Raw genomic sequence first — 12,044 nt, 5'->3', positions numbered from 1 at the left:
GTGCCAGGTAAGTTACGGGCTCACCATAGCCCGTGCTACTTGCCCCGCTCCTGTGCCAGGTAAGTTACGGGCTCACCATAGCCCGTGCTACTTGCCCCGCTCCTGTGCCAGGTAAGTTACGGGCTCACCATAGCCCGTGCTACTTGCCCCGCTCCTGTGCCAGGTAAGTTACGGGCTCACCATAGCCCGTGCTACTTGCCCCGCTCCTGTGCCAGGTAAGTTACGGGCTCACCATAGCCCGTGCTACTTGCCCCGCTCCTGTGCCAGGTAAGTTACGGGCTCACCATAGCCCGTGCTACTTGGAACTTGTTCCGGGTAGCTGAATCTATAACAACAACAAACAACGTGCTATTGGCTGGCATGGAGGTGGCTAATAGAAGATCACCTGCATGGGGAGCCATCACCACTTCTCACATGTATATAATAATTTGTTGATGCGGGATAATAACGAAAAATAACGCACTATGAAACATTTCATATTGAATAAATTCCCAGAAAATGAAAAACAAAAAAAGTATCTTTCCAAATTTTCTGGTTATTTAACATATCTTCAGAAGATGTATTAATATATATTGATTTTTTTTTATCGTATATATTATTTATGTTGACAATTGTACAAATGTTTTAAGATTTTCTCTCAAGTTTACCAATGATTGCGGAAACGTTGATCAAAAACTCACAAATATGTATAATATACATTTTTAAGTCACGGGTGTTTTTGGTAAGGCCACGGGTGTTTGGTGAAGCCACAGATGTTTGGTGAGGCCACAGATGTTTGGTGAGGCCACAGATGTTTGGTGAGGCCACAGATGTTTGGTGAGGCCACAGATGTTTGGTGAGGCCACAGATGTTTACAGACACGCTATAAAAATTAAATCAAATACAAAGATCCTGTTTAATTTTTGCGAACCATATAAATCCGAAAAAAACAATATAGTCTTTCATATACACTTGAAAATATTCTTTACCAACTTTCTTACAAGTTTACAAATATTAAAGAACAAGTGTTGCAAAAAATGACCGTCATTGAATGCGTAGGTTCAAATGATTTTTAAACGTGGCTTGAAATTGACAAAATTCCGGTTTTTATAAAATCGACCTTAAGAATAAAAAAATAAAGTAACCAGTTGTTCCAAGCGTTCGATTTTCCGGTCGTTAAATGTGTTCGGTTTTTCAACTGCACTTAAGTTTTTTTGTGTGTGTCTTGAGTAGCACGTTAAGCAGAATGAATTTATGACTGGTTTTAAAAGTTTTTTGGGGGGTATATCTTTACCTAGTGGAAGCGTACACTATCGTTCAAGGGAATAGATTTATGATGATGACTCTGTCATTTCGTATCCTAATTGAGTCGTAAGATGGTAGTTAATGTATCTATTATGTTGGTGAGCAGCAAATGCGGTCCCTTTACGCGTCTTTCTCAGAGCGGTGAATATACGGAAGTGCTTAAATGGTTTAGTGCTCGTGCGTAGATCGATGTATTTAGTGGAGGAGCAGAAAATGTTGTCTCGGAGCCGAAAAACTGTTTGGTAAAGTTGCAAGGAAATAAGGGAAAGGATTCAAGATGTTTGAAGATGGAAGGTTGGTTGCTGGACCCGGCGGCCTGCAGCGTGTGTGTGTGTGTGTGTGTGTGTGTGTGTGTGTGTGTGTGTGTGTGTGTGTGTGTGTGTGTGTGTGTGTGTGTGTGTATGTGTTTGTGTCTATGTGTGTGTATGTGTATGTGTGTGTGTGTGTGTGTGTGTGTGTGTGTGTGTGTGTGTGTGTGTGTGTGTGTGTGTGTGTTCTCCCTCGTTGGTGGCGTCTGGTCCCTCATTCACCTCTTTTACTGCTTCCAGTATCTTCAGCACGGGATCTGATAGTATTTTTATTCAGGATTGGTCTGGCTGTGTGTGTGTGTGTGTGTGTGTGTGTGTGTGTGTGTGTGTGTGTGTGTGTGTGTGTGTGTGTGTGTGTGTGTGTACGCATACTTTTTTGTTGTCCATTCTTGTAGTTTATCTGCAAGGTTTTCCACTTAACAGATCAGGTATTCGAACTTGAAGTTTATATACACTAGCTAACAGTTTATGAGAATAAACAGAGTTTATATGAATTCAGTTTATATGAGTAATATGTGTGTGCAGGTATATAAACTAGCTGGGGACTTAACTTGCTGGGGGCTTATAAACTTGCTGGGGGACTTATAAACTTGCTGGGGACTTATAAACTTGCTGGGGGCTTATAAACTTGCTGGGGGACTTATAAACTTGCTGGGGGCTTATAAACTTGCTGGGGGACTTATAAACTTGCTGGGGGCTTATAAACTTGCTGGGGGGCTTATAAACTTGCTGGGGGGGCTTATAAACTTGTCGGGGACTTATAAACTTGTCGGGGACTTATAAACTTGCTGGGGGGTTATAAACTTGCTGGGGGGACTTATAAACTTGCTGGGGGCTTATAAACTTGCTGGGGGCTTATAAACTTGCTGGGGGGCTTATAAACTTGCTGGGGGGCTTATAAACTTGTCGAGGACTTATAAACTTGTCGGGGACTTATAAACTTGCTGGGGGCTTATAAACTTGCTGGGGGCTTATAAACTTGCTGGGGGCTTATAAACTAGCTGGGGGGGCTTATAAACTTGCTGGGGGGCTTATAAACTTGCTGGGGGGCTTTTAAACTTGCTGGGGGGCTTATAAACTTGCTGGGGGCTTATAAACTTGCTGGGGGGCTTATAAACTTGCTGGGGGGCTTATAAACTTGCTGGGGGGCTTACGAAGTTTCCATATTGATGGTTTCGTGAAGGTCCTTTTAGTAGAGTCATGAAAACATGGATAAATTGTTGTGTTCATGTCCTTGTGGTGTATGTAGGTGGCTTGGTCACGCCTATGTGGTATACGTGGCTTAGTCACGCCCATGTTGGGTATGTGGCTTCCTCACGCCCATGTTGTGTGGAAAATAGAATGTGATATGTAGATCACTTCTCCAGCAGGATGAGTGTCTTTGTATATTATATTTATTTTCTAAAGTGTTGAGTAATATCTCGTTCACGGTTCATTAAAAATAAATTAGAAACAAGGTGGTGTGTTATGAATTTAAGATTGTGACTGTGTTGAATGTTGTGTTTATGATATCGTTCAGTGTGCTTGACTTTGTTAAATGCTGTGTTTATGATATCGTTCAGTGTGCTTGACTTTGTTAAATGTTGTGTTTATGATATCGTTCAGTGTGCTTGACTTTGTTAAATGCTGTGTTTATGATATCGTTCAGTGTGCTTGACTTTGTTAAATGCTGTGTTTATGATATCGTTCAGTGTGCTTGACTTTGTTAAATGCTGTGTTTATGATATCGTTCAGTGTGCTTGACTTTGTTAAATGTTGTGTTTATGATATCGTTCAGTGTGCTTGACTTTGTTAAATGCTGTGTTTATGATATCGTTCAGTGTGCTTGACTTTGTTAAATGCTGTGTTTATGATATCGTTCAGTGTGCTTGACTTTGTTAAATGCTGTGTTTATGATATCGTTCAGTCTGCGTATTGCTCCACTCTTGATTGTAGTCGTATGATTGTTATTATAACCGACGAGGTAATTGTTATTTAATCATAGATTTAGTCGGGGTGTGGCTAGGGAAGAATTTACTTAACCATTGTCGATGAGAATTCCCGTGATATCAATGAGACATTTGTCTTAGTCTGTTGGTTTTCTGGCAGACGATGAAGGCTGAGCTGTTAGTCCCCGAAAGGTGATATCAGTGTCATGGAAGGACTTATGATAACTAACTCTTCGAAAGGGAATTTCTAAACAGACTTGTGTGCTACATATGTTATCGTAGTATCACGACGAGAACAGCAATAACATAACGATAAGATGAGTTCAATCCTTGTTGAATGTGATGAGACTTATAGAGAATAGAATGTGATATCTCAAAGAAGGGTAATATTTTTAATTTGACTTTAGTGTTAACTGAAGTAAATTAAGGATATGGCAGGTGTAGCACTGTATATATAGATGGTATTGTGGAGCACTATATATAGATGGTATTGTAAAGCACTATATATAGATGGTATTGTAAAGCACTATATATAGATGGTAGTGTAAAGCACTATATATAGATGGTAGTGTAAAGCACTATATATAGATGGTAGTGTAAAGCACTATATATAGATGGTAGTGTAAAGCACTGTATATAGATGGTAGTGTAAAGCACTGTATATAGATGGTAGTGTAAAGCACTGTATATAGATGGTAGTGTAAAGCACTGTATATAGATGGTAGTGTAAAGCACTATATATAGATGTAGTGTAAAGCACTGTATATAGATGGTAGTGTAAAGCACTGTATATAGATGGTAGTGTAAAGCACTATATATAGATGTAGTGTAAAGCACTATATATAGATGGTAAAGTGTAACATAGCTTTACCACATGTATATATAACGGAATATACTTTAATTTGAAGTATTTTGTATGATGTATTATGATTTTTTTTATTTTTATGTAGCTTATATAAGCCTAAAATAAAAAACATATAGTGTTATTAAAGATAAAACATATTATGTGGGCTCAACACACAAATAGTCTTGATGTGTTCAGTCAACATACAAAGTTCTTTTGCTGTTATTCTACTGAACAAATAAAACCTCAGTTGTAACAAAGACAGTGCTACTGGGAGGAGGAGAGGAGAGAAGTAAGCTTATGGTGACTTTAGAGGCAACAAGTAAAGGATATGGTGGTGTTGTCGGCAGTAGTTAAAACCAGTGATGGCGTGTGAGGCGACAATTAGAGTAGTGGTGTTATGCGCGGCGGAGTTGGCGAGTAGTGGCGCCCCAAGCCCCGCCCCCCGCGCCAGGCTCCTCCCACACTTCCCACTCGCTCTCTACTCCACCTCTCGCCTCCTCCACCGGCCGCCTCTACTCGCACGCTCCTTGGTTACTCATGCATGTTGGAAAAGGTGGAAATGAGGAAAGTGTGTGATAAAGGTGGTAAATATGCGAGTGCGGACGGGTGGTAGTGGTGAGTGGAGGGACGCCACCCCTCTTGTGAGGGTCGCTGTGACTCGCGGCGGCGGGGGCGACGCCCCTCCCCCCGCGGGTCTCTGTGTGTTGTGTGGCTAGTGAGAGCCACGCCCCGCCCCGCCCCGCCCCCCGCGCCGCCCCCAACCTTGCCCCTCGCTCGTCCTCACTCATTTGCCAGTCGTGTCACGGCAAGTCCCACACACCGTGCAGCCCTCCATGTCTCCCCGCCGCCCCGCTCGTTAACAGTCAGGTGTGGCGCTCACGACGCCCACAGCCGCCCACAGCCGCCACCCATCGCTGCCGCCGCGGCCCCGCCAGCCCCGCCCCAGTGCCACCAGGTTCCACGCACTGCTTGTCAGTCTCCACACGGCGGCCGACACACGTGACACCCGCGGGTCACGTCCCACACCCGCCTGGAATACGCCTGGCGACACCGTGTGACAAGTGACGAGCATCACGCACGTCCGCCACGCCACGTCCGCCACGCACGGCACCTGACCTGGGCACGCCCACCCACTCCGTGCCCCGACACGTGCTGTTAGGACCTACCGCTCAGTGCTGCGGTGACCGTGGTGTGAGCCGCGGTGACACTGAGTGGCCACCACGCTGGCCACCGGTGGTGTGACCCTACCGCCGTGACCCCGACCGGACTAGTGTAGCAACTGTGACCCCCCGTGACCTCTCGCCGCCCCGCAGGTGGTGGGTCGTGACCTGGGCGGCCACCTGTGTAACACTCCCCCCTCCCCCCCCACCCTACACCCATACCAACCCGTGCCCCGGCACGTATACGTGCCCCCGCGGAGAAAAATCTTGCTGGGCATCTTGGTAGTGGTGATCCCTCGCTAGTTGACCACCGGACGCACCGCTGAGTGCTCAACCACACACCCCCTTCACTAGCGCACAACTAGCACATATCTCGTTTTCTTAAATACATTCTGAAAGTTATCTGGAGGTGTTGAGACCCGGCGAGTGAGTGCACTCAGTGGCCAGCGGCGACGACCTTCATCCAGTCCTCCAGCAGGCCGCCATAACCGTCGGGGAAGGGCGTCCATATTGCTCCCTGCAGGTGATCTGGTAGGCTGTGTCCTGCACTTAGGCTCCTGTAGCGGGAGTACTCGAAGGCTGAGTGAGGTGAGGAAGTAGCCGCAACAGAGAGCAACTTCAGCAGTGGCAGTAATCCAGGGATCGCCTGGAGGAGTGACCGGAGTGCAGACACCACCAGGAGGAGTGACCGGAGTGCAGACACCACCCGGAGGAGTGACCAGAGTGCAGACACCACCAGGAGGAGTGACCGGAGTGCAGACACCACCCGGAGGAGTGACCGGAGTGCAGACACCACCAGGAGGAGTGACCGGAGTGCAGACACCACCACCAGGAGGAGTGACCGGAGTACAGACACCACCACCAGGAGGAGTGACCGGAGTGCAGACACCACCCGGAGGAGTGACCGGAGTGCAGACACCACCCGGAGGAGTGACCGGAGTGCAGACACCACCAGGAGGAGTGACCGGAGTGCAGACACCACCCGGAGGAGTGACCGGAGTGCAGACACCACCACCAGGAGGAGTGACCGCCTCGTGGAACAGTTAGGTGCGTGAAGGGACGGGAGAGAGGTGGTGTAACTGGTCCGGTCACACCAGTACCGGAAGGCGACCATTCCCTCAGGGCGATTAACCTGGTCTCCGATACACCGGCGCTCAACACACCACCAACTTCACTTCTTCCATTGAAAACTTGTAACTTTTTTATTTTATTTTTTATTGCTTTTGTTATAAGGCGCTTCAACGAGTGTTGTACTGATGGAACCTGTTGGCGGTTCACGGCCGCACGTGGCCACTTCCAGCGGTGTTGTACCCGCAAGTCTAAGTGTGACGATTAGAGACACTTGCTAGAGTGCGAAGGCATTGTGGTAGTCAAGTGTGTTTGTGTGTGTGTGTGCGCGCGTTAGTGAGACGTACTCAGTGACCCGAAAGTGCGTTTGGAGGCACTTTCAGTCCCTCGTGTATTAGCGAGGCGCTCTCACTGGCCCGTGTGTGTGTTGGAGACACTCCAGTGACCCCAAGAGTGTGTTTACACGTCTCCCACTTACCAAAGATCAAAACAAGTAATAGTCTAATAAATCAGTTTGATCATATCTGTGATTTAAACCAACACTGCACCTTAGACCAAAATATATTTAATAACCAAAAAAATCTAATGAAATTATACGTCCGAAAACTAAGCCATTACCCCCAAAAAATACATAAAAAAAGACCTTAAAGATAAGTGTGTGTCTTGAGGAAGTTAGACAACTTCGTACGCTTTTAAGTTGTGGTTGTAATCATTGGAAAGAAAGTGCCCTTCCTCGCCACCATCCAAGATGGCCGACTGGTACGGGTCCCGGGAACAGCTGATGTCGCTGCACGGACTGGACACGGCCATGCTTGGGTACGGCATGAGCGCCGCCGCCTTCCCGCCCATACAGCCCGACGCCTACTCCCACGCCCACGCCGCAGCCGCTGCCGCCTACAACTTCCAGAGGCAGCCGTCGGTCACGCCAGGCTTCGCTCATTCATGGTGAGTCAACTGATAGGTAAATTGGTCATCTTGGAGTTTATCTCGGGTCAACTGATAGGTAAACTGTTCATCTGGGAGTTTACCATGGGTCAACTGATAGGAAACATGTTCATCTGGGAGTTTACCTCGGGTCAACTGATAGGTAAACTGCTCATCTGGGAGTTTACCTCGGGTAGTCCTAGGGAGGGAGGCGCTAGATCGGCAATCACACACCAAAGGTGTAGAACCCAAGCATCTGTCAAAGTGGTTGGGCACCATTCCTCCCCTCCGTCCCATCCCACATCCTTATCCTGACCCCTTCCAAGGACTATATAATCGCAGTGGCTTGGCGCTTTCTCCTCTAATTTGTTTTCTTTACCTTAAAATCGTATGAAATTCCGTTAAAAGGAGAACTTCAACTAGCTACGAAGTCGACTAATCGTGTTGAGCTAAGTAACTGTAGGACTAATTGTAGAACACTGTTGACATAACTAAATAGGATCAATAGGTCCCGGAATCACTTTCCAATCATTATCTCTTAGATTAACCTCAAAGCAGAGAGTAGCCTTGGCGACACAGCTAAGAAAAGAGTGTTCTCCATTGCACTAAATATACATCGCTATCCAGAGCCAGAATTTAAAAAAAAAATTACATCGCATAGCCGGCATAGTTTTTGTTTTATTATATACATTTATTATACACATTTATTATACACATTTAGAGTCTTAACTGTTGATAGAATTCAGGCCATATTAACTGCCATCACTGCAGTATAGAACCTGGTGACAAAGGAATAATGCCTCTATTAGGAATAGCGATCATAGGGGCACAATTTGTAAATGCTAGCTGTGGTAAATGTAAATTGGTAGAACCAAATATATGGCATTAATTGCTGACAGGGTATATATATATATATTGCATTCAGGAAGGTCTCCCAGCTAAATATAGAGCGGTGATGGATCTCACAAGGCGTCGACTCTTGGCACAGAGGGTTATAGAGCCTTAGCTCCATAACACGGGCGAGGGGGGGGGGGGGGGGGGGACCAGTAAACAGAAATCACAAAGTATTATCTCAAACCACAATCGACTTGAGAATGGTCCAGGACGGACCGAAACGTCGTCGTCCCTTCACCTTCAAGTTTGTGGTCTTGTCATCATACTTTAGCCACGTTATTGTGACTCATCGCCTGCAAACCAGAGAAATTACTGCTTAGAGTACAAAGGCGAGGGTAGAGTACTAAGTTGCTTGAGGGTAGAGTTCTAAGTTGCTTGAGAGTACAGTACTAAGGGGCTTGAGGGTAGAGTAATAAGGGGGGTTGAGGGTAGAGTACTAAGGAGCAAGGGTAGAGTACGAGGGAGGGGGAGGGTCCAGAGTATATATATACTAGGAGACAAGATCTTAACATTAAACATCACAATTGGAACTCGATACCTAATAGGTGCATCAGAAACACTAACTTGTGTCACGACTAATACGAACCACTTAACTACCAACAGGTAAAATTCGCGTAATGGTGGTTAGGATGGAGTGTAATGACTGAGGTGCGCCCAGAGCAACCACCACTACCACCACCACAGCCATTAACTTCAATAGCAACCCCAAGTGCCCCGTAATTGCCTGTAGTTAATGTCGGATCACCCACTCTTAACAGCTGAATCAATAAGACATGAGGTCTCAATCACTTAATTGTGTAATGATTCAGTGACTTAACGACCTCAGAAAAGCTTAACAAAGTCCTTCAAAACTTTACTGACGCTGTCCTTGACCTGATCGTAGGAAGCTGCACCCTAGATCTTGTCATCTTAGGGAATGACAGATGTATTGTGTTTCAGCATCCACGCGCCTACGTCGTTATCATACGAGCTGTTAAGGCGCAGTTATCACATGACAGTATGAGGCGCAGTCGTCACGTGACAGTACGAGGCACCAGTCGTCACGTGACAGTATGAGGCACCAATCATCATATGACTCTTTGAGGCACCAAACGTCAATTCTCTCAAATTTTGAAGTGTCGTCATCAGATTTCAAGTCGCAACTTCACTCCAGATTTACCGAGGCAGACGGGTCACAACCCGAAGGGCTAAGGTTCGATTCCCGCGGTAAATTCCGTCCCCCTAATGCCTTTTCACCTAGCAGTAAATGAGTACATTGGGCTTAAACAATTCTTGTAAGTTACCACCTAGAGATAGCCAGTAATTGGCGTCGTCTCCTTGGTAAACATAGCTCCCGGCCGCCGACAGCTGTAGTGTTCGTTATTTTAGATTCAGCTACTAAGAACCAAAAGTTTCCAAGCAGCACGGGCTATGGTGATCCCGTCGTACTCACCTGGGACAGGAGATGCCGCCCCGGTAGCGGTAAACCACATCCATCGAGGCTTCTGTTCCGTTTTTTATTGGGGACCTCATATTATTAAGGGGTTTAAAATATAGGCTTCATTTTCAGTTAAGAGTTACTGAGGCACCAATAAAGGCATTTATTAAGGCCAGGCAAGACGTGCTCTGTGGTCAGAGGCCAGCGGGAGCATCCAGCCCTTTTGTTCAGAGAGATTTTTAGCACAAATAGAATTGTTATTGAAGCAGTCGTCAAATTAATTTGCATTTCTTATTCCATATATTGTAACTACTGCTTCTTCCTCCTGCTGCTGCTGCTGTTCCTCCATTTCTTATCACATTTATTTACTCGTACTCATGTATATTTTTATCTCATTTTTCCTCTAATCATTTTTTCTCCTTTTCACCCCACCCCTTTCTCTTCATACTCTCCCAACACTCCTTTTCCTTTTCTCTCTTCCACTCTGGCCATCCCGGCAGTGTTGTCTTGAGTGTAGTGTGTTGCGTCACCCCATTGTTTGGTCACCGTGTGTTTCTCACGTGTTTCTTAGTCAAATTGTTTTTTTTTATCTTTATTGTTTATTGTTAATGCAATATTTATTGATTATTAATTGCTTCATATTACTAGCATTCTCAATAGCTTTTATGATGTAGACGGTGGTTGTGTTGTTAATATGATTTGTAGTGTTGTATTTTATGTGTATTGTATTATTAGGTATTGTATATTTCCGGTTTGGATACTATATGATCTTTTGGTGTAAATTTATACAATTTGTTACATGTAGGCCTATACAGTATTTATTCTCCTATCTGCTTGCCTTGTATACGTATTCTCGAGTAAGGAAAAGCACTGTTCTATACTGACTATACCTATACTGACTTGTACGTCGGTCAAGACCCGGATGTTCGTATAACGAAGCTAGTTGAAATTAGGCAGCGTAGCCCTCTAGCAACTACTCGGCCTAATTTCAGTTAGCTTCGTTAAACAAACGTCCTGGTCTCGAGTTGCTATCTTGAGGTTATCTTGAGATGATTTCGAGGCTTAGTGTCCCCGCGGCCCGGTCCTCGACCAGGCCTCCTTTTTTGTTACACATCTCCCAGGAAGCAGCCCGTAGCAGCTGTCTAACTCCCAGGTACTTCTGTACTGCTAGGTAACAGGAGCATCAGAGTGAAAGAAACTCCCTATTTGTTTCCGCCTCCACCGGGGATCGAACCCGGAATCTCAGGATTCTCCCTGTTCATCACTCCTTGTCCCTTTTCGTCACTCCTTGTCTCTGTACGTCACCATGTTGAGCAGGTGGCATGAGACCGGACTGTCTGTACATTCTCTAGTCTTGTATAACGTGTTTACAACGTGACTTGTATAATGTGCTGACTAGCCTCGGCAGGAAATGAATCTCCCCGGTTTTTTTCTCTTAAACAATTTTATATTTTGCTCCGCTATAGCTATATGAATGTCTCAGTAATAGTCGGATAACTTCAGTTGATGTATTTGCGTAACTTATTTCCCAAGTGCATCATAATGTATTTTTTTTTTTTTTGGGGGGGGGGGAACTGCATAAATGCAGGTCTTTCAAAATATGTTAATTTCAAATACCTCGCAGGCTACTGATTACATTCCCTTGTATGTCTAACCAGCCTGCAAGTTGGGGATTTGTTTAGTATCGTGACAGTAGCTACCTAAATGCGGATGTTTCTGAATTTGTTGATAATAAAAGAAGATATATCGGAATAGGTATTAACAACGTGGGGTTTGAGCAGACATAAACCTCTGAAAACGCTAATATGAATATTACTTTCAATTATACATATACTAGACTATTTTACGTTTTGTCTGTTTCATACTTTGTTGATTACTATGCCTTGTACATAATTAACTTCCTCACCTCTACTTTGGACTAGATAGAAGTTATAGTTTCTGATAGAGAAATCACACTTAAAGGCCCGAAATCACTCGTATAACAATGATTTGATTATAAATGACACACACACACACACACACACACACACACACACACACACACACACACACACACACACACACACACACACACAGGCAGTGATGTGGTGGAGGCTGACTCCATACACAGTTTCAAGTGTAGATATGATAGAGCCCAATAGGCTCAGGAACCTGTACACCTTTTGATTGACGTTTGAGAGGCGGGACCAAAGAGCCAGAGCTCAATCCCCGCAA

General features: G+C 45.1%; 1 protein-coding gene across 12 annotated transcripts in view; it reads left to right on the top strand.

Annotated features, from left to right (window-relative positions):
- Nucleotides 1-12,044, top strand: part of trh (PAS domain-containing protein trachealess) — a 1,432,279-nt gene that overhangs the window by 1,187,927 nt on the left and 232,308 nt on the right. The window contains exon 1 of one of the 12 annotated variants that reach the window (XM_069316260.1): nucleotides 5,826-7,540. The exons of 10 other annotated variants lie outside the window; for them this stretch is intronic. In XM_069316260.1, the coding sequence (XP_069172361.1) occupies nucleotides 7,344-7,540 (197 nt within the window). In that variant the 5' untranslated portion in view covers nucleotides 5,826-7,343. Of the gene's footprint in view, nucleotides 1-5,825; nucleotides 7,541-12,044 lie in introns of those variants that run through there. One more of the 12 variants, XM_069316266.1, reaches the window with a different exon arrangement.

The sequence above is a fragment of the Procambarus clarkii genome, chromosome 83 (genome assembly GCF_040958095.1).
Source record: "Procambarus clarkii isolate CNS0578487 chromosome 83, FALCON_Pclarkii_2.0, whole genome shotgun sequence".
Taxonomy (NCBI): Eukaryota; Metazoa; Arthropoda; class Malacostraca; order Decapoda; family Cambaridae; genus Procambarus; species Procambarus clarkii.
The sequence above is the reverse complement of the archived record's forward strand: the minus strand, read 5'-3'. Positions and strand labels throughout refer to the sequence as shown.